This window comes from Chiloscyllium plagiosum, chromosome 3 (genome assembly GCF_004010195.1).
Source record: "Chiloscyllium plagiosum isolate BGI_BamShark_2017 chromosome 3, ASM401019v2, whole genome shotgun sequence".
NCBI lineage: Eukaryota > Metazoa > Chordata > Chondrichthyes > Orectolobiformes > Hemiscylliidae > Chiloscyllium > Chiloscyllium plagiosum.
The window spans coordinates 41,023,447-41,047,110 of NC_057712.1; the positions used below are offsets into that span (position 1 = coordinate 41,023,447).

Genomic DNA, 23,664 nt, shown 5'->3' on the forward strand with positions numbered 1-23,664 from the left:
AAGGATATACTGCATTGGAGATAATCCAGAGAGGTTTCACAAGGCTGATACTAAATATGGAGAAACTGTCTTACGAGGAGAGGTCAATTAGGTTGGGCCTGATTTTATTAGCGTTTAGATGAATGAGAAGCAACCTTATTGAAGCATTCTAGATTCTAATGGGACTTGACAATTTGTTTCTGCTTGTGCGAGAGTCTAGGTGCAGAGGGCATAATCTCAGAATAAAAAAAGAGTTGCAGATTTAAGACAGTGATGAAGAGAAATTTCTTCTCTCAGAGGGATTCTTTACCACAGAGGGCTGTCAAGGCTGAGTCATTAAAGTATAATCAAGGCAGAGATAGATTTTTAATCAGTATGGGAATCGAGGGTTGTGGGGAAGAGACAGGAAAGTGGAGTTGATTATCAGTCAGCCATTATCTCATTGAATACTGTAGCAGACTCATTGGGGTGAATGGCCTACTTCTGCTCCCTATGTCTTAAGGTCTTATGGAGTGGGAGCTATTACAAGTGTTAATTAAACCATTATGGCAACTGAAATAAACACAGAAGATTCTGGAAATACACAAGATTTTACAGCCTGAAGAAAATAATTTTTTGTTCCAGAATGGGATCACAAAACATTCATTTTTTCAGCAGCAGTTGGAGTGGGAGGAGCTCGATGGGAAGGAAATTTTTAAACATAAAAACTTACCTCGGGAGTTTCAGGTATATATTTTGGCAATGGCTGAATCCCAAGACACTATGTGTAATGTCTCCCACCCGCCCTCCTTCTCTAACCAAAAAAAGAACTCTTGTGTGTTGCTAAGGTAAGGTGTTTCAACTGATATTTCTTGTGTATCATGTGATTGATTAAAAGTCTACTATTAGTTGGTTAATTGAATAAGATGACAGAAGTACTAGAAATTATTTAACTCAAATTTGCATAAATTAATTAAATAAGTAGAGATGGCTGGACAGGTGATGTGCTATAGCTGTATAATGTGGAAGCTGAGGAGAAAGTGAGGTCTGCAGATGCTGGCGATCAGAGCTGGAAATGTGTTGCTGGAAAAGCGCAGCAGGTCAGGCAGCATCCAGGGAACAGGAGAATCGACGTTTCGGGCATAAGCCCTTCTTCAGGAATGGGGAAAGTTTGTCCAGCAGGCTAAGATAAAAGGTAGGGAGGAGGGACTTGGGAGAGGGGCGTCGGAAATGTGATAGGTGGAAAGAGGTCAAGGTGAGGGTGATAGGTCAGACTGGGGTGGGGGCGGAGAGGTCGGGAAGAAGATCTCCGGTTAGGAAGGCGGTGCTGAATTTGATGGATTTGACTGAGACAGGGTGGGGGGAGGGGAAATGAGGAAACTGGTGAAATCCGAGTTCATCCCTTGTGGTTGGAGGGTTCCTAGGCGGAAGATGAGGCGCTCTTCCTCCAACCGTCGTTTTGTTGTGGTCTGACGATGGAGGAGTCCAAAGACCTGCATATCCTTGGTGGAGTGGGAGGGGGAGTTGAAATGTTGAGCTGGCTGATCCCATTGTGAACAGCGGTGACCACATCCACAGCAAGTGTTGGTTGCTGGAAGAAATCTGGATCAGAATTGATGATCTGGAATCTGAGCTTCAAACACTGTGGCACGTCCAGGAGGGGGAGAGTTACCTGGATGCTTTGTTTCAGGAGGCAGTCACACCCGCTTGATTAAGTAATTAAAGTTCAATTAGTGATCAGGAACAACAGGGAATGACTAAGTGAGGCAGGTATGGGGATTCTGAGGTCAGGAGGGGAGGAGCCTCAGTCCCTGGGCCTGAGAGTTTTGCTCCCTGTATGGATGAGGAAAAAGGGCTGTGGACAGGATGAGCCAGCTGATCATGGCACCATGGTGCAGAAGGCCATTCAAGAGGGGGGAGCAAAAAGAGAAGTAGTTGTTATCAGGGATTCTACAATTAGGGGGACAGATAATATCCTTTGTGAGCCGGATTGGGAGTCCCGCATGGTGTGTTGCCTGCCCAGATCCAGGTGCAGGACACATCTGACCAGCTTGAAAGGATATTGGAGCGAGAGGAAGTGGATCCAGTTATTGTGGTCCACGTTGGCACAAACAACATAGACAAGGCTAGAAAGGACCACCTGTTCGGGGAGTATCGAGCACTAGGAAGGAAATTGAAGAGCAGGTCCTCGAAGGTCATAATCTCTGGATTAGTGCCCTAGCCAGTTGCTAATTGGCATAGGGATAAGAAAATTAGGGAAGTAAACATGTGGCTAAGAGATTGGTGTGGGAAAGAGGGATTCCATTTCATGGGACATTGATATCAGTTTTAGAACCGGGGTGATCTGTACCGATGGGACGGCCTCCACTTGAACCGATCTGGAACCAGTGTTTTGGTGAAAAGGATAAATATGGTGGTCACTTGGACTTTAAACTTGCGAGTGGGGGGGGGTGGAAGAGAGGAGGGAAAGGGATAGCAACAGGGAATATGGAGTCAAGTAGAAAGATAAGCAGCAGGTTAGCATGTGTGCAGGTCTGAAGTTCGAGGCAGATTAGAAATGAAGCAAAAAGGAAGGATAGCTTAGGACATACTACGAGAAGTGATGGATATCATGAGGATAAGAAAATTAGCATTAAGGTGCTTTACCTGAATGTTCATAGTATTTGTAACAAAGTAGATGAATTAACAGCACAAATCATTGTGAATGATTATGATGTGGTAGACATCACAGAAGCGGTTGTAGGGGGGTCAGGACTGGCAGCTAAACATCCAAGGATTTACAACTTTTCGAAAAGACAGGGAGGTGGGCAGAGGGGGGTTGGGTTACCCTGTTAGTTAAAAATAAAATTAAATCTATGGCACTGAAATGACAAGGGTCAGATGATGTGGAGCCTGTGTGGGTGGAGTTGAGGAACCACAAAGGCAAAAAAACCATAATGGGAGTTATGTACAGACCTCCTAGCAGGACTAGGGGCGAAAGGTGTACCAGGAAATAGGGTATGTCAGAAAGGCGAGGTCATGGTGATCATGGGGGACTTCAATATGCAAATGGGGTGGGTGAATAATGTTGCCAGTGGATCCAAAGAAAGGGAATTCATGGAATGCTTACAGAATGGCTTTTTAGAACAGCCTGTGATATACCCCACAGAGAGCAGGCTGTTCTGGACTTAGTGATATGTAATAAGTCAGACTTTAAGATCTTTTGTAAAGTAAGGGAACACTTAGGAGGCAGCAATCATAAAGAAAGATTTTCTGGGGGGGGGGGGGAAAGAGAGAATTAGACAGCAATAGATGACAAAGGAAGTCAGGAAATGTATCAAAGACAAACAGAGTGTCTATAAAGTGGCCAACTGCACTGAGAAATCACAAGATTGGGAAGACTACCAAAAACAGGATAACAAAGAGAAATAAGGAAGAGAGGATCAAACATGAAGGTAAGCTATCCAGGAATATTATAAATAATAGTAAAAGTTTCTTTCAATACATAAGAAACAAATGTGAGGCAAAAATAGAAATTGGGCCGCTCCAAATTGATGCAGGAAGGCTTGTGATGAGAGATAAGGAAATAGCTGAAGAACTTAAACTCTTTGTGTCAGTTTTCACATGTGAAAGACATGTAATATCCTAACAATTAAGAGGAGTCAAGGGGCAGACTAGTGTATGGTTGCCATTACAAAAGAGAAAGTGCTAGAAAAGCTAAAAAGATCTAAAAATTGATAAATCTCCTGTCCCCTATAGGCTACATCCTGGAGTTCTGGGGGAGATGGCTGAAGAAATAGCGAAGGCATTGGTTGTAATCTTTCAAAAATCACTAGAGTCAGGAAAAGTTCCAGATGATTGGAAAATCACTTCTGTAACCTCCTTGTTCAAAAAAGGATCAAGACAAAAGATGGAAAATTATAGGCCAATTAGCCTAACCTCGGTTGTAGGTAAAATTCTAGAATCCATTATTAAGAATGAGATTTCTAAATTCTTCAAAGTGCAGGGTCGGATTACAATAAGTCAGCATGGATTTAGTAGAACCTGTTAGAATTATTTGAAGAGGTAACAAGTAGATTAGACTAGGGAAACTCAGTGGATGTTATCTACTTAGACTCCAAAAGGCCTTTCATAAGGTGGCTCACGGGAGGCTGCTGAGTAAGATGACGGCCCATGATGTTTGAGGTCAGCTACTGGCATGGATTGAGGATTGGCTGTCTGACAGAAGGCAGAGTTGGGATAAAACATTCTTTTTCAGAATGGCAGCTGGTGACAAGTGGTGTCCAGCAGGGTTCAGTGTTGGGGCCGCAGCTGTTCATTTTATATATTAACGATCTGGATGAGGGGCATGGGGGCATTCTGGCGAAGTTTACCGATGATACAAAGTTAGGTGGACAGGCAGGTGGTGAGGTTGTGAGGTGGTGGGGAGGCTGCAGAAAGATTTAGACAGTTGAGGAGAGTGATCCAAGAAATGGCTGATGAAATTCAATGTGAACAAATGCGAGGTCTTGAACTTTGAGAAAAAGAATACTGGGATGGACTATTTTCTAGATGGTAAGAAAATTCCTAAAGCCAAAGTACAAAGGGATCTGGGAGTGCTAGCCCAGGATTCTCTAAAGGTTGACTTGCAGGTTGTGTCAGTGGTTAAGAAAGCAAATATAATATTGTCATTTATCTAAGATGGTTGGAATGTAAAAGCAGCGATGTGCTACTGAGACTTTACAAAACTCTGGTTAGGCCTCATTTAGAATACTGTGTCCAGTTTTGGGCCCCACACTTCAGGAAGGACATACTAGCAGTGGAGCGTGTGCAGCTGAGACTCTCACGATGATCCCTGGAATGGTAGACCTAACATACGATGAACGGCTGAGGATCCAGGGATTGTATTCATTTGAGTTTAGAAGGTTGAGGGGAGATAGAATAGAAACTTACAAGATAATGCATGGCTTAGAAAGGGTGGACGCTGGGAAGTTGTTTCTGTCAGGCTGGGATACTAGGACCAGTGGGCACAGCCTTAGAATTAGAAGAGGTCAATTTAAAATGGAAATAAGGAGACATTTCTTCAGCCAGAGAGTGGTGGGCTTGTGGAATTCATTGCCACGGAACGGAGTGGAGGCTGGGATGTTAAATGTCTTCAAGGCAGAGATTGATAAGTTCTTAATCTCGCAAGGAATTAAGGGCTATGGGGAGAGTGTGGGTAAGTGGCGTTGAAATGCCCATCAGTCATGATCAAATGGCCTTACTTCCATTCCTATGTCTTATGGTCTTATCTTAAGTGTCTCAAAAGGCTGGTTAGAAAAAACTTCAGCAGCATGAACAGAAATTTGAGTGTCAGAGAATAGAGTTAAGATGGAGCTTGGATTGTTGATGGCTTATGCCCCAGGGTTAGTGATTAGTCCTCTTCTAAGGTCCCGTTTCAGAAGACAATTCGGGCATAGATAAAAGGAACACTATGAAAAATGTTGATACCATAAAAAAGGGAGGGGCTTGGCAAAACACAGGCAGTGCTGTAAAATATGTCACAAAAATAAACAAGTTAATGAAGTGAGCAGAGAACTGGCAGATGTAGTTTAGGACAAACAACAATGTGACAATTAGCTATTTAAAATCAATGTCTTATGTAGATATATTTAAATGGATTTAATATTTGGCTACACAGCAAAGAACAATGTAAATTACATCACCTGACAGATGTAGCCTGTTGCTGCACATTGCCTGACCCAAAGACTAAACTTTCGCTTTTTCCTTTTGCGCAACTCCCGGTCTGTACACGTAGCAATGAAGAGTGGATCTTCATCAATTAATGGTTCATGCAGTACCTGAAATACAAAATTGTGTATTTGTGTGCAGTGAAAGATTAAATCATACATAACCTTGCACTGACATTTCCTCAATTATAACAAGGCTTGTTTAAAGTTCTCTACAGGTTACTTAATTCAATTTATAATGAATCCTCATTGAAAGTAAACTATGAACCCAGAAGTCCAGTTAATGATTGTATTGAACCGTACAGGAAAACAAAAACAAAAAGTAGAATACAATTGGATTCCTTTGGTAACTAGAGCTGGGACCTATTTCAGATAATTAGTTAATGATTTATATGAAACAAAAAGCCTCAATTGGAAAGAGGTTGGCAGCTAATAAACTCCTAAACAAAAGCACAGTAGTACTGGGGAGACAATGCCAGGCATTTACATCAACTCAGATGTACACTAAAACTGAACTTCTCAGTGATTCAAGATGGCGACCAGTTAAATAAACACTTATTAGCTGCTCTTGCATGGCTCAGGTCCTATTCAATAGCACCTGCTAACAATGTCTCCTTATATGAAAAGACAAATATCATAAGTTGGAATCAATAACTAGTATTTATATAGAACCTTTAGCATAATAAAATAACATTTCTTAGGAGTGTTTTAAACACCAGTCTACCTCAGGCATTACTGGGGCAGAAACTTAGATTTTAAGAAGTGTCCGAAAGGAAGGTGGAAATGTATGGGAAGTGATTGCAGAGTCCAGACTACTGAAAGCAGAGCCACTAATTTGATGCGTTTAAAATTTTGGGATGTTCCAGAGGCCATGATTAGAGAAACACTCAAGAGATGTGGGACTGAATGAAATTACAGGGCCAGGGAAAGGGAAGGCAGTGGAGGGATTGGAAAACAAGATAATTTATAAACAAAGGCATTGTTTAACCAGGAATGAATGTAGGTGGCAAGAACATAAATAACGAGTGAATTGATCTCGGTGCAAGAAACAACATGGAGCAGCTGAATTTTGGATGACTTCAAAGAACAAAGACGTTAGAATGTAGGAGGCCAGGAACGTGTGTGTGGGATTAGTGGAGTCTAGATGAAACAAAGAAATAAATGTGAGCTGCACCAGATGTATTAAGGCATGTTACAACGAATCAGCAAACTGATTCAGTTTTGGACAGTTATCAAGTCATAGAGATGCAGAGCACAGAAACAGACCCTTCAGTCCAACCCATCCATGCCAACCAGATATCCCAAACCAATCTAATCCCACCTGCCAGCACCCAGCCCATATCCCTCCAAATCCTTCCTATTCATGTACCCATCCAAATGACTTTCAAATGTGTAATTGTACTAGCCTCCACCACTTCCTCTGGTAGCTCATTCCATACACGTACCACCCTCTGCATGAAAAGTTGCCCCTTAGGTCTCTTTTACAACTTTCCCCTCTCACCCTAAACCTATGCCCTCTAGTTCTGGACTCCCCCATGCCAGGGACAAGACTTTGTCTATTTATGCTATCCATGCCCGTCATGATTTTATAAACCTCTATAAGGTCACCCCTCCACCTCCATTGCTCCAGGGAAAACAGCCCCAGCCTGTTCCTCTCCTATAGCTCAAATTCTTCAACCCTGGCACATCCTTGTAAATTTTTTCTGAACCCTTTCAAGTTTCACAACATCTTTCCGATAGGAAAGAGACCAGAATTCAAGCAATATTCAAACAGTGGTCTAACCAATGTCCTTACAGCCGAAACATGACCTCCCAACTCCTGTACTCGATACTCTGACCAATAAAGGAAGACATGCCAAACGCCCTCTTCCCTATCCTGTCTACCTGCGACTCCACTTTCAAGGAGCTATGAACCTGCATGCCAAGGTCTCTTTGTTCAGACACACTCCCTAGGACCTTACCATTAAGTGTATAATTTCCCAAAATGGAGCACCTCACATTTATCTAAATTAAACTCCATCTGCCACTTCTCAGCCCATTGGCCCATTTGATCAAGATCCCATTGTAATCTGAGGTAATCTTCTTCGTTGTCCACTACACCTCCAATTTTAGTGTCATCTGCAAACTTACTAACTATACCTCTTATGCTCACATCCAAATCATTTACATAACTGACAAAAAGTGGATGGCTGGAATTGGTAGCTAGGGAACAGTTTATAATGGAGACGAAAAGCAATGTCTGGGCATTGTGATCTACTGTTATGTTTGTTTTCTTGTACCGGATATCAGATAAGTACTGTGATTTTTTTCAAATTATTTCATAGTATGAGGGCAGCATTGGCAAGGACATCATTTTATTGTCCATCTAGTTGCCCAAAGTCAACTATGTTGCTGTGGACTTGAAATCACTATTGGAAGAATCAGATAAGGATAGCAGATTTCCTTCCCTAAATAACGTTAATGAACCAAATTGATTTTGTTTTTTCAACACTCAACAGTGGGTTTTTTTTAAATTCCAGACTTTTTATTGAATTCAAATTTAATGATCTTCCAAGGTGGGATTCAAACAGATGTCCTAGAGAATTCGCCTGGGTTATATTTATTAGTCTAGTGACATTACCACCGTACCACTACCTCCCCACCTAGGTAACTTAGCAACAGCAAAGGAGTTAAAAGTGCATCATACAAGCGGTTTAATGGGAATAAGATCGAGGAAGCAAGATGTGGATCCCAATGATAAAATTAGCTTTTATGACAGTTGCGGGTTGCCAACTGGATAGTGAGGGGGAAGGAACAGAAACAGCTGACCAGCTATAGTTTCAAATCTTTGGTTCAATTAAATCCATAAGTTTCTTACACATTTTTGGAGGAGACCAGAGAAAAGTCAGATACGAAGTTGGTTTGCAGTAAAGAAGCTGGTGGTTATTTTTGCATTCCCAGAGAATCCTGAAATAAGGAACCTTAAACTCACTATGCTCTAGCAACAGCTGTCCAATTTTTAGTGTGTCTCTCAGCATGTAGTCTGGAACTGGAATGAGTCAGTCTGCAACAGTCAACAACAATCTGCACTGGAAAATCAGCAATTTTCAGGCAAACCGATGGCTCTCTTTCAATGATAAAAATCTCGCAACACCAGATTATAGTCCAACAGGTTTATTTGGAAGCACTAGCTTTCAGAGTGCTGCTCCTTCACAGCTACCTGGTGAACCAACACTGGCACCTCCACTCATGGCTCTTTCGACGAGTTAGTGGTCTTCAGGTCTAGTTAATAATCAAATCAGTCTCTTGTGCTCTATAGGCTGTTCCCTGGGACATTCATATGTCTACAGAGACGCTTAGGATAAACCATGCCAAAATCATTGCATCTCTCTCCAGACCTCCTTCACAAAGACAGAAAAGCAGCATGTGACAGTACTGTAGCCATCTCGAGGGCAGCGTACAGTGGCACAGAGTTAGAGTGGCATGAAAAATCTGACAAGTAATGCCCTTCTCACCATCAGCTTGGTTGGGAAGTTCTGGCAACGAGACATCTCATTCAAATGTCTTCAACAGTCTGCTCAGGGAACAATCCAATAGGATTGACCTTTCCCTGCAGGGCCCCAAGGATGTAATGTTCTGACCACTGCCTGATGGACTTGTGGTCCATATTTACAGAAAGGACAGGTGATACGGTATGGTCCAACTAGATGGTGTGTTCCATGGAAAACTTGGCCCGACCCATCCATCACAATGCAGGGTCACACAGAATCTCAGCACATAGTGGCACTTGGCTTTTGCATATTGAGGGTTGATACAGCTGCATACAAAGGGGGCCATCAGGATGAAAATAATGTTTAGTGCATCCTTTCCCTCTTTATCCAGTGTTTTGTACATGTTGTCCCTGCAGACACAATCCATCTTTGACCTCAAGATAAATTAGATGGTGGCTCAGGCCAGGGCACCCAACATCTGATAAAGAAGGAGTAGCACTCCCATTGCCCAGTTTCTGCTTCAACGTGTCAATATGCTCCTCCCAATTTTCAGCTGCCACTCTAAACCAGCCGTTGTCAGTAATCTGATCGGATGGTGAAGGGGATAAAGGATCAGTCACAGTCCAAGTCCCAAATAACATGGCCTCCCTCATCTCTTGGCTCTCCAGGCCAGTTCAAACAGATGTTCAAGAGTCTGCACACTGACAGCAGATCCAAGCAGAAGACCATGGCATTGTCCACTTACAAGCTGGCTTTGAACTGCAGGCCTCAACTGTCTGGGATAGTCAACCTGTTTAGACCTACATCCTCCTGACCAGCTATGCAACATAAATAAATAAGGAGAAAAAGGGTAACAATGTTTGACTCCAGATTTGATCAAGAAGCTTTTAAATTCTCAACCATTGATTGAAATTACACAACTGACATTTATGTACAGCAAATGCAATTGTGGATTCTCTCCCCAAAGCCCATTTTGTTCCTCATATAGGAGAGATATTTCCTGTTAATGGTGTCTCCTGGTCCAAGCTGGTGTTCACCTTACATTCTGCACATGGGCGATTGTAGCAGAGCAATGCAAGGTTCTCCTCCCTGGTAAGTGCAGATCTGTTTAGGATGAATCAAGACCCCAGAGCAGACCTGACCTGTTTGATGACGACCTTCAATAAAATTTTGCAACTTTGATTCAGCAGTCAGAACGGTTACCAATTGCTAATTTCCTCTCCATCTCCTGCTTGTAGATAATGGTGATGATGCTTTCCCTCATGGATTTGGTCACGCTGCCAGTCAGAAATAGTCTCTCATACACCTTGATGGTCCACAAAGTCAAATACAACTCTACTGATAAGCTGTCGCTTCCAGGAGTTATACTTCTTGAAAGACTCATGGGCCTCAGTCAGCTCTTCCAAACTCTCCCATGTACAAGAATTCCATAATAGAGGACAGGATGACAAACCATGTTGGTTGTGGGCTTCCAGTCATATTGTTTGGCATAAAAGGGTTTGCTGATTCTCCAATAATCAGATTAAGATGAAGATCTATCCTCTTCCTTCAGGCTGCTGAATACAGCGTTCTTTCTATGCACCTTCTGGAACAAGGAATGCAAGCATGTCTCATCCGGCTCCATGTAGTGGACCTTTGACCAGACACATTGGAGGCTTCCAAAGGGAAAAAATTAGGTTTGCTGGCTACTCACTTGTTGGAGATCCTCTTTGCTATTGACATTCTCTCCTCCCCCCCAATTATTTGCAGCATGATGTTTCTAGTCATAACAATTCTACCAGTTTCTTTTGACTTCCAAGCACCTTTAAGGATGATGAGTCTCTTGATGTTTGCTTTAATTCCTTTCTATCAATGCATTAGAGATTCAAAAGAGGGTTTTTTCACAGTTCAGCCTTTGTAATTCCTTTTTGAATTTGTTTTCAGAGGTCAACAACTTCACGTTCAGTATCTAGAAGAGTAACAGGAATATGTGGTCCTCCTAGTTGGCCAGTAGACAATGGTCAGAGATCACCAGCTTGATGTCAGTGGTTCTGACTGTATTCTATTTGGGGCACAAATAGAAGTCTGTCCTGAAGCAGATAGATCATCTGGCCTAACCAGGCACTCTATATGCAGTATTGCTGAAGACATTGCGCAGCCTATATTTTTTTTAAACTCTTTCCATTAGGTGCCTGGATGTGGCACCCAGTTTGCCATCAGCTGTCAGATTGTTCAGTGCATTGATGATAGAGTCGAGAGTGGGGTGCTGGAAAAGCACAGGTCAGGCTGCATCAGAGGAGCAGGAAAATCAATGTTTTGGGCATAAGCCCTTCATCAGGAATGATTTGCATTGATGATATAGTTGAAATCACCAGCACCAAACAGTCCTGCTGTTCCACTCTGATCCTCAACGTATTGCTGCTCCCGGCTATCTGGAATTGGGCTATATTGGGGTTTTATTGTTGTACTAGCATCCCAGATGAGGTTTTCCTCAGACCCCTCACCATTTCTAGTGTATGTTATCAGAGGTCCTTATTTCCTTTCCCTTCTTAGCTATTTGGCACTTTTGTGAAATGGAGACATTTTAAAATCAGCCAAGAGGGCAGCACAGTGGCTCAGTGGTTAGCACTGCTGCCTCACAGCACCTGGGTCCCAGGTTCGATTCCAGCCTCAGATGTGGAGTTTGCACATTCTCCCAGTGTCTGCGTGGGTTTCCTCCGGGTGCTCCGGTTTCTTCCCACAGTCTACAGATGTGCAGGTCAGGTGAATTGGACATGCTAAATTGTCCATTAGTCAGAGGGGGGGGTGGGTTACTTTTCAGAGGGTCGATGTGGACTGGTTGGGCCAAAGGGCCTGTTTCCACACTGTAGGGAATCTAATCTAATCTAAAAAAATTAACTGTGGCATCTCCATGCTCACCTTTGTCCAACTAACCCTATTTGCATGCTGTATAAGTTTGCATTTCTTTTTTAAGTGTGCGTTCTTGTGTCCTAATCCTGATGAATGCAAGTCAAAAGAACTTCAATTTCATGCCCCATTTTAGCAGTGTTCAGCAGGGTCAAACTTAATGTTAGTTTAACATTTGACCTGATTTGACTTGGAATTTTAAGAACTGTGACGGATACTGAAAAAGTAGTTAGCAGTTCAAAGAAAGTACTTGCTACTGGTCTTGAACAGTCAACTTGTTGTGGGGGATTAGCTGTGTAGAAAAAGCCAATTGAAACTTGGGATGCCTCAAAAAGGCATATGAAAGTAAACAGGAAGTGCTGACACAGGGGTGTCTGCAAAGGGAGTGTGTCAAAGATTAAATGCTGATAATTTGGTGTAGAAAGGCAAAAAGATTTCAGTTTCTGCCTCCAAAATTTATAGTGGCTCATGTCACAGTTAAGTATTGTTTGGGGATGAATCCAATACTCTACCAATATCTCATGGCTTGCTGTAGTCATATGACTTCTACCGCAAGGCATTGACTGGAGAGAGCCATCTTGAAACTAATTCAGTATAGGAGGCACTTCAGACAACACTGTATTGGGACTTAACTCATAATATGGTTGGAATGAAGCTGAGATTAACTAAAGAGCTGCACAGAAGCAGAACTACTGACAGATGCACAGTAATCTTGGATCTGTTGTAGCTTCTACTGAAAGACACTAAAAAGCAATGCAAGCCCACAAGGAATTGACTCAAGTCTGAGGAAGACAAAAATGTGAGCAATGAAATCAAGGACCACATCAGTCAGTGCAGTGCTTCCAATGAACCAAGCTAAACAAGTTAAAGAGCTGTGGATGACATGTGAAATCTGAGACTGACCATGGATGAAGCTGGAAGGAGACCTCCTCACACTTGAGAGAACTAAATTATCTTGTTGCAATAAAACATCATTCAGACCACTGGAGCTGGACCAACTGACTACCACTGCGATTGCAGAATTCTGAAAGTACTACACTTCCAAGCATTATTGCATTCCTCTCACTGTGATAACTGATAATGGCCCCGAGAAATGGAGAATTTACCTGCTTTATAAAGGATTGGAAAATTCAACCATCCCCAGCCAAATGGAAAGATTGCAGTGTCAGTTAAAAATACTCAAGGAATCAAAACAATTCCAGATCATATGCATACAACGGAATCCTCAAATGGAGAAATACACCACCGAATGATATCCACCAGGAAGTAGTCCTGTACATAGTAACAGGAGTAGGCCATTCAGCCCTGCCAGCCTACTGTGCCATTCACTGAAATCATGGGTGACTTGGGGCCAAACTTCATATAGTTGCCCTGGGCCCATATTCTTTGATATTCTAGCTTAATAACAATTGATCTCAGATTTAAATTTAAAATTGAACTAGCATCAAACACTAATTGAAGAATTTCGGCGCTGGGTCCACTGCTTTTCGTCTTTTATATAAATGATTTTGCTGTGAACATAGGAGGTGTAGTGGACAGCGAAGAAGGCTATCTTAGAGAACAAGGGATCTGGATCAGATGGGCCAATGGACTGAGGAGTGGCGGATGGAGTTTAATTTAGATAAATGAGGGGTGCTACATTTTGGAAAGGCAAATCAGTGCAGGACCTATACACTTCCAGCATCTGCAGTCATTGTTTTTATCTATACACTTAAAAGTAAGGTCCTGAGAAAAAAAAGAGACCTTGGAGTGAGAGTTCATAGTTGCTTGAAAATGGAGTCACAGGTAGATAGGATAGTGAAGAAGGCATTTAGTATGGTTTCCTTTATTGATCAGTGCATTGAGTATAGCAGTTGGGAGATCATGTGGTGGCTGTACAGAACATTAATTATGCTACTTTTGGAATATTGTGTGCAATTCTGGTCTCCCTCCCATAGGAAAGATGTTGTGAAACTTGGAAAGGTTCAGAAAATATTCACAAGGATGTTGCCAGAGCTATAGGGAGAGGCTGAATAGGCTGGGTCTATTTTCCCTGGAGCGTAGGATTCTGAGGGGTGACCTTAGAGGGGTTTATAAAATCATGAGGGGCATGGATAGTGTAAACAGATAAGGTTTTTTCCCTGGGGTGGGTAAGTCCAGAACTAAAGGGTATAGGTTTAGGGTGAGAGGGAAAAAATTAAAAAGGATTTAAGAGGCAATTTTTTCATGTAGAGAGTAGTGCAAATAAGGAATGAGCTGCCAGAGGAAGTATAAGAAGCTAGTACAATTACAACATTTAAAATTAATCTGGATGGTATATGAGTTGGAATGGTTTAAGAGGGATATGGGCCAAGTACTGGCAAATGGGACTAAATTAGGTTAGGATATCTGGTCAGCATGGACTAATTGGATCGAAGGGTCTGTTTCCATGTTGTACATCTCTCGGACTCTAATTCTGTCCTTAACCTCCACTTGAAGGTTATCTAAGATTACAAAGGCATCTTGATTAATTGGGACAATGGGCTGAGGAGTGGCAGATGGAGTTTAATTTGGATAAATGCAAGGTATTGCATTTTGGTAAAACAAGGGCAGCACTTAATGGTAGGGCCCTGATAGTGTTGTCGAACAGAGAGAACTAGGGATTCAGGGACATAGTTCCTACATAGTTCTTTCTAAGTTGCATCACAGATAGACAGGCTGGTTAAGAAGGCAATCAGCACGCTTGCCTTCATTGCTCAGATCACTGTATAGGAGTTTAGACCTAATGTTGGGGTTGGACAGGACATTGATGAGGCTACTTTTGGAGTACTGTGTACAGTTCTGGTTGCCCTCTTATAGGAAGGATATTATTCAATTGGAGAGGGTTCAGAAAAGATTTACTAGGATGTTGCTGGGACTGGAGGGATCGAGTTCAAGAAAGGGCTGGATAGGCTGAAAATTTTTCCAACTTGAGTGTAGGAGATTGAGGGGTGATCTTAGGCATTTATAATGTCACGAGAGGCATAGCAAAGGTGAATAGCAAAGGTATTTTCCTGAGGGTGGGGGAGTTCAAAGCTAGGGGACAAATTGTTAAGGTGAAAGGAGAAAAATTCAAAAATGACTTGGAGTAATTTTTTCACAAGGAGGGAGGTTCGTATGTGGAATGGACTGTGAGAGAAAGTGGTAGGTTCAGGTACAGTTAAAACATTTAGAAGGCATTTGGATAAGTAAGTGAATAGGAAAGGTTTAGAGGTATATGGGCCAAATGCAGGCATATCAGACTAGTTTAGTTTGGGAAACCTGGTTGGCATGGAGAAGTTGGACCGAAGGGTCCGTTTCCATGCTGTATGACTATGATACTATGCTTTATAACAATTTCTGCTGGACACCACTAGTCACATCCTGCAAATTTGAGTACTTACCCGCGATTCCAACTCTGTTTCCTGCCAGTCAATCAATTTCCTATCCATACCAGTAATTTGCCCCCTGATCTGTGGGCTTCCACCATAGCTAACAAGCTCAGAGAGACTTTATCAAAAACTTCCTGGAAGTCCAAATAAACAACCTCCAGCAACTTATCTCTATCAACGACTTTTTTCACCTCTTCAAAAAACTGAGGTTTGTCAGCTATGACCTACTCTTCAAGAACCCATATTGACTCTCCCTGACTAACTGATATTTTGAGGTGACCAGTCACCCTATCCTTGATTATAGGTTCCATAAAATTTCAAAGATGATATGCTAACTGCTCTGTAATTCCCCAGTTTTACAATGTCACCCTTCCTACAGAGTGGAGTAACATGAGTAGGGAACTGTGATAGATTATGGTTAGAAGATCACATTACCGATGTCCTATTTCTTTTAACACCGGAGGATGGAAACAATCAGTTTCTGGGAATTTGTCATCCTCAGTTCCATTAATTTCTCCATTATTGATTCTTTTATAGAATCAGGTTTCCCAAACTAAACTATTCTGACATACCCGCGTTTGGCCCATATACATCTAAACCTTTCTATGAATATGAATTTACTTTATTCTTAAAATATCTTTATATACATAGTCACAAAAGCAGTTTGATTCTATACATGAGCACATTAAGAAAACAAACATTGGAACTCGTCTGTATCCAGCAAACAAACAAAAGGCATCTCTTACTTGTACAATATTATATTTACATATACACGAGGCGCAGGGGGTTATTGATGAATTATTTATGCTAATTTCATTGAGACCTGCTCTTCTGCTAATTTCTTTGAGACTTCCAGCTATCCTTTCTGCTTTGAATACTGAGGCAAAATAATTATTCAGCATGACTTTGTCACACCACACAAACTACTCTTTCAATAACAGACATGGATGACAAAATCAAGTTGATATGGCAGAAAGCCAAATTTTCTTTTTGGCATTACTATCAAACATTGGCTCGACAATACTCAAATATGGCAATCAGGGTAGAAATCTCCAACAATCTTAAGAGTCAATTCAAGTGGCAATTTGGGACCTGCATAGCATAGTTTTCATCTCAATTGGACAAAGTAGAAATTGTACACAGCCATTGTAGCTGCAGGCACATGTGCACAACTGGACTTGTGTTCCTCAAATCAGGACAACCAATCAGGAATTGGTGAACTTATCTGCAAGGCCACAGTTCCGTTATCAGAGAATGACATTCCCCAGAGAAGGATCACCCAGATGAACAGCCAGTGACAACACACAGGCCTGCCTGTATGATTTAAAGACTGTGTGTAATGCAAAAGCAGAAACTGAAAAGAATAATGAACAGCCAATGCATGTGAAAAATGGACCGTTAGTGATAGAAAAGCATTACTGGTCTAATGAAATTCTTGGCTTTCTATAGTCATGCGACTGCTGTGAACCACTAATGGGGAGGTCATGCAGCCAGTTCAATAAGGGACACAGTACAGACAACATGGTACAGGATTGAACAAAATAATGTAATTACATTAAAGACTACAAACTACATTATATTAAAGCGAGCAGGATTCCTGAAGAAGGGCTTATGCCTGAAACGTCGATTCTCTTGCTCCTTGGATGCTGCCTGACCTGCTGCACTTTTCCAGCAACACATTTTTCAGCTCTGATCTCCAGCATCTGCAGTCCTCACTTTCTCCTATGTTATATTAAATCAAACACTAATTTAAATAAAACAAGATTGTATAGTGGTGGCAGTGAAGATGGTATGTTGCAATAGCAGCATGTGGAAATTTAGAGTGAAATGCAACCCCAGGTAATCAAATCTGCAAATATTTGTGTTTTGAGGAAAGTCAGTGCACAATTACCAAGTCTGAAGTCTGCAATGCAGACAATATATATGGCAGAGAGCATCGTTTGTTCTGTGTCAGACTACTCTCCTACGAACCTGACCTTGAGAATTTTTTAAAACAGAGCAGGAGAATGTAAATGAACATTACGAAGTAATAGCATTCAATTGGCTTCAAAATATTTGTATCACAATCTTTTATGAATATTATATCAACTGAATGAAGTGGTCAAGTGGATTGCTTTGTCCTGCGAGTGTCATCTTTGAGTATTGCAGAATTGCATTTAACCAGACAATGGGAAAATATCCTCTCAAACATCTGAATTGTGCCTTGTAAAGATGTTTTGGGGAGGTCTAATAAGTCACATGTGACAAATATTATGGCTACAAGAAGAATCTATGTAGCTACTGAAAACCAACTCAATAAATGACCCATCCCTCTCACTTCTGATGACGATGGGGGGAAATTCAATGATTGTAAAGCCAATGAATTTCAGAGAGAAATAATTAGGTTTTCTTTATTGACAATGCCATTTGTCGCTTAACAGTCCAAACTTGGATGCCATCCATCTTGTTGCACACAGAAATGGGTTGTTTAATTAACTCAGGAACTACAAATTGAACTGAACACCCTGCAATCATTTCTAATCCATGGGAAGCAGGTCATTGATGAGGCGTTTGAAGATGGCTGTGAACAGTATGCTACCTTGAGGAATCTCTGCAGTGATGATCTGAGACATGATTGCAGGACAGTTTTCCTCTTTTGCCGGGCATGATTCTAACCTCTACCTCTCATTGAGCTCTTTTTTTAAAAAAAAGACAGATCCTTGGTACTACCATATACAGCTGAAAGCAGACTAGAATAGGTTTTCAAAGTTTAGTCAAACCTACTCTAACTTCAGAATGCAGAGACTTCCCTACCCTAATTTTGTTCTTCAAATTAGTCAGATTTTGAAGGCTTCTCGTGCAAATGATTTTCAATCAACCACCACCTGTGACTTATTGTTTACATCACACAGGTAATAACTGAAGTGAACCATACAAGAAAAGCAGACAGGTAGAAACAGGTTCCAATTGAGGATTACCAGTGGATGTCAAGAGTGTGGTGCTGGGAAAGCACAGCAGGTTAGGCAGCATCAAAGGAGTAATCGATTCTCCTGCTGTTTGGATATTGCCTGACCTGCTGTGCTTTTCCAGCCCCACAGTCTCAACTCTGATCTCCAGCATCTGCAGTCCTCACTTTCTCCTAGTTGATTACCAGTGGATCCAATATTAGCAGAGCACTTCAAGAATGTTACAAAGCAATGCTGCCAAATCTAATGTCTCTTTCCAATACTTGACCTATACCAGGAATCCATGAACAAATTTCACTTTCCAATCCCTTGCTCTCTGCTCCATCATGACAGAAGACCAAAAGGACCTCTGCCCCAAATCCAGAGCTGCCATATCTGCCAAAGTGAGGTACCAAAACACAGCACTGCTAACCATCAAATACTTACTTCTAACTTGGATAGCTTACTGTGTATCAATTGTATATTTGAGAGAAAACAATAAAAAGCTACTTGCTCAAGTCTTCACCAAAACCAAATACTTTTCAAAATTAATTTCCCAGTGCACCTGCAAGAATTGTTAACTAACACAAGAAAATTGACTTAAATGGCTACTGTGAACCCATATGACTTAATACTTCATCTTCCAATTACTTTGAGTAATGCCATAGGGATTGACAAGCAAATAATTACATTAGTGGCACAGATGAGATAGACTTTGTAATTTCCCTATGAACTAACTTTAATTGCAAGAATACCATGTGATAAACACCAGTTTATTTGTTGACCTTGAAAAAACAAAGCAAGGATTATTTCTCAAGAAACCAAAGCATCATTTTGTTTATTTCCTCCTAAGGCATTTTATTCTAGCTAGTCGGTATTAACCTACTCAAACCATCACTTAAGCTCTAGAGCTTGTCATTCAAGCAAAACACTCACTTGAAAAAAAACTTGCATTGGAGAAAACAATATAGTGCCTTTGTCACAGTTAAATGTCCCAAGGCACTTAGCTAGAGTATTCAAAGTAGACAAACGGGAGACAGGAAGAATATATCAAGCAAGAAAGCATCCGTAGGTGGAAAAGTCAATGTTTCGGATATAACTTCTTTAGGGAGAATTATACCCAAAACATGGACTTCTCCGTCTCCTGATGCTGCCTGCCTTGCTTTGTTCTTCCAGCCTCCCATTTGTCTACTTTGGATTCCAGCATCTGCAGTTTTTTTGTCTCTTAACTCAAGAGTATTCAGACAAATCTTGGTACCAAGCCACATAAAAGGAGGAATTAAGATAGGTGACAAAACACTTCAAAGAATTATATTTTGCGTAGGATCTTGAAAAGGCGGCAGAGGATATAAATTGGGGGTCTTACCAGCTAAAAGCAAAGACCCGATGGTGAAAGGACAAAGATCTGGGATGCTCATCATTAGAACTAAAGGACCATAGCGATCTTGGGAGGTTATGGGACATCAGTTATAGGAAGGGCCAAAGCCACAGTGGAAAGGGAAGATGTAGTTAGAAGTTTTAAATTTGAGGCATTGATGGTCAGAATCCGGTTCTACTCATCTTCTAGTACAGGAACAATGAGTGAAAATGTCATGAGCAGGTCAAAATATGATCAGAGTTGTGGATGAATTGAGGTTTATGTAAGCAGCTTTTGCTGGAAGCACTGTTCTTTGCAACAAAGTTAGAAGATCAAGAAAGAGCTACAGAACATTTTAGTCAATGAAAATCTGGAGAAACTTCATTTCAGATGTTTATCAGGGAACAATCTAGAATTGCTCATAATTAACAATGTCTCTGTCAACTTAAACCAGAAATTGCAGTTCATAAGACCTAACGTTTTACACCATATATTGCTGATATACACAAATTTAAAGGGAATTATGTATAAAACTATGTAAACAGTTAATGTTTTTTAGTGAGCATACAAATATGCAACTTGGGAGGTAATATCCATTTGGCTGTCAGGTTTGCATCGGACAGTGGCCACAACTCTCCATTCCCACTACCCCCAGTAGCTATCAACTCCCTTTTGGTTAATTGTGTTCCTAAGTACAAGTGAATAAAAACACTAAAAAGTTATCATTTGGATCATAATTTCATAAGTAGCATTCAAGATTTACACAGAGCTTCAGGAGGCCACAGTTGAGAACATGTTGTGTAATTTTGGGTAAACACTTTTGGATTTTATAATATACACAATAGCTTCATTGGACAAATTCTAGGAATGGGAAATCGTAGTTGATGATTAAAGACAATTTCATTTTGGACAGCAAAGAATGAGAGAGATTTTTAGAGGCTATTACATAAAGGGTAGTGTTGGATTGAAATAGGAAGGTGAAAATACAAACTTGCTACAAGTGGGGTTGTAGTTGGAAGATCGTCCTTGAGAAGGACCTGCAGGTAATTCCACTAAGAGGATGGCTAAACAGCCAAGTAGTTAGCATAAATCAGACCAACATTTCCAAAGCTCCCTCTTCGAAATTGACTTAGGTTAAGTTTCCTATTCAAAGGGAAGTGACCATGAAACGATTAATGATTAACAATCATTAATCTAAGTGGTTTATATCCTTTAAGAAAGGAAATCTGCTATCCTAGTCTGGCCTAAATGATTCCAAACACAGAGCAATGTGGGTAACTCTTTATTCTCTGCAAACAACTCAGTTCATGAGTAATTGGGAATGGGCAACAAATGCTGGTCTTGCCAGGAATGCTCACACCTCATTAAAATAAAAAAAAACAGCTCCCTCACCCACCACAAGCATTCCATGATTTCTTCTGGATTCCAGAAGGAGTAATTCACAATTCTCCTTTTTCTCACCCCAAATTTAACAATTAAATCAAATGACAAAATTATCTTCACGGCTCAGTCATTTTTATACATTCCAAAAGCTACAATTAGTGGTCAACTATTACATGCAATTATAGTCCTAAAGATGTACAGCACAGAAGCAGACTCTTCAGTCCAACTCGTCCACTCCGACCAGATATTCTAAATTAATCTAGACCTATTTGCCAGTACTTGGCCCATATCCCTCTAAACCCTTCCTATTGACACATAACATTTACAAGGCGTCTGGATGGGTAATTGTACCAGCTTCCACCACTTTCTCTGGCAGCTCATTCCATACACGCATCTCCCTTTGCATGAAAATGTTGCCCCTTAGGTCCCTTTTAAATCTTTTCCCTCTCACCCTAAACCTATGCCCTCTAGTTCTGGACTCCTCCATCCCAGGGAAAAGACCATGAATATTTACCGTATCCACACCCCTCATGATTATAAAAAACCTCTAAAGTCACCCCTCAGCCTCCAACACTCCAGGGAAAACAGCCCCAGCCTATTCAGCCTCTCCCTATAGCTCAACCCGCTGACCCTGGCAACATTCTTGTAAATCTTTTCTAAACCCTTTCACAACATCCTTCCTATAGGAGGGAGACCAGAATTGCACACAATATTCCAAAAGCGTCCAAAACAATGTCCTGTACAGCCGCAACCTGATCTCCCAACTCCTATACTCAATGCTCTTACCAACAAAGGAAAACATACTAAACGCCTTCTTCACTATCCTATCTACTGGAGATTCCACTTTCAAGGAGCTATGAAGCTGCATTCCATTGCGCCTACCATTTCAAAATTATAAGGCAAGCATATAAATGCTCAGTGTTTGTCAGGATGCATCAGCTTCATTCTCTCAGAACAAGTGCCAATGCTGCTTCGAGTCATGGGTGAAATCTTCTGAGGGTCGTACCAAGTGCTATGACAGAAACACCTTAGCTCAAATGTTGCCAATCAACTGCACAGAATACAAGTAGTACTAATTGAATAGCAGACAAGGTCCAGGCTGATTGAACATAGAAGTCTGGCCACTCATATCAATGGATGACAAACTCTGTTTCTAATTTTCAAATAGGCCAGATGATTGCAAGGCGCGCTCTGTGCAATGGGAGGGACCGCATTCCAAGTTTATCCAAACGATATGAAAATAAACAGGAGGAAAAAACTTTTTTTAAAAAAAGGGGCTTTTCAAAGTTAAATTTCAAACATAATCCATCAAATTTTAAATCTTGCCCAGCAGCATGTGCTCGGAAGGAATAGAACTGAAACCAATGTATTCTTTAGTTTCTCAGCATCCAAAAAAACACTGGTGGCTCCAGTGACTTTGTCGATCTCAACTAGGTTCAGATCTTTTTTCAAAAAAGTTAAATTGCTTGATTAAGAAAATGAAAAATAATCTGCCAGTCAGGCAATAAATGTAGAGACAGAATGGAGTTGATGTTTCAGGTTGATTATCTTTTGACTGAAATGGAAAATATTCACTGGAAAAAATTAACACGTTTTAATTAAAGTAGAGGCTGGGAAAGTGACCAGGGAAACAGGAGAAAGGACAAACAGTAAATACAATAGAGTGGAAAGCAAAATATAATGGCAGTAAGAAATCAAACTATTTACAGTTTTTCCACATCCGACCATCAATACAACCATGATCAATATCTGTCCAAACAAGGAAACAACGCTCATCATCTGAAATTGTTAAAAATGGCTAATCAAAGGTCTGTCCCTCAGATTTAATTGGAAGAGTGTAGGTCAAGGGTAGAAATGTCAGTGTGAGTGTAGGACTAGAAACTAAAATAAACAACTAGAAGTCCTGGGTCACACTTGTAGACTGAAAGGTAATGTGAAGCATAGTAATCTCCCAGTTTGTTGTTATTGTTTTCTCCTCTATGCAGTGGAAAACAGATTATAAACAGTAAAGTTTATTGTATTCTTAAGTTCAAAGTACTGTGCATTAGTGATTGGGGACTCCATAGTTAGGGGGACAGATAGGAGGTTATGTGGAAATGAGAGAGACAGACTCATGGTTGGTGTGTTGTCTCCCACGTGCCAGGTTCGTGATGTCTCGGATTGTGTTTTCAGGATCCTCAAGTGGGAGGTGGAGCAGCCTCAAGTCGTGATCCATATAGGCACCAACCAACATAGTTGAGAAAAGAGATGGGGATTTACAGCAGACATTCAGGGAGCTAGGGTGGAAGCTGAGAGCTAGAACAAACAGTTATCTCTGGTTTGTTACCCATGATTCTCCTGTTCCTTGGATGCTGCCTGACCTGCTGCGCTTTTCCAGCAACACATTTTCAGCTGATCTCCAGCATCTGCAGCCCTCACTTTCTCCTAGAAGGTTTTAACCTACTGTGAATCCTCTTACAAGGATGCCTTCCTTGAAGAAGCTCTCTTCCTCCCTCTACAAGGCCTGAAGAAGGGCTTATGCCCGAAACGTCGATTCTCCTGTTCCTTGGATGCTGCCTGACCTGCTGCGCTTTTCCAGCAACACATTTTCAGCTCATGCCACATGCTAGCAAAGTGAGGAATGGGGGGAGA

General features: G+C 41.2%; 1 protein-coding gene across 1 annotated transcript in view; it reads right to left on the reverse strand.

Moving 5' to 3' along the window:
- Positions 1–23,664, reverse strand: part of pgbd5 (piggyBac transposable element derived 5) — a 75,209-nt gene that overhangs the window by 11,392 nt on the left and 40,153 nt on the right. Inside the window, exon 3 of the mRNA XM_043681005.1 lies at positions 5,622–5,756. Coding sequence (XP_043536940.1) covers positions 5,622–5,756 — 135 coding nt within the window. The remainder of the gene's footprint in view (positions 1–5,621; positions 5,757–23,664) is intronic.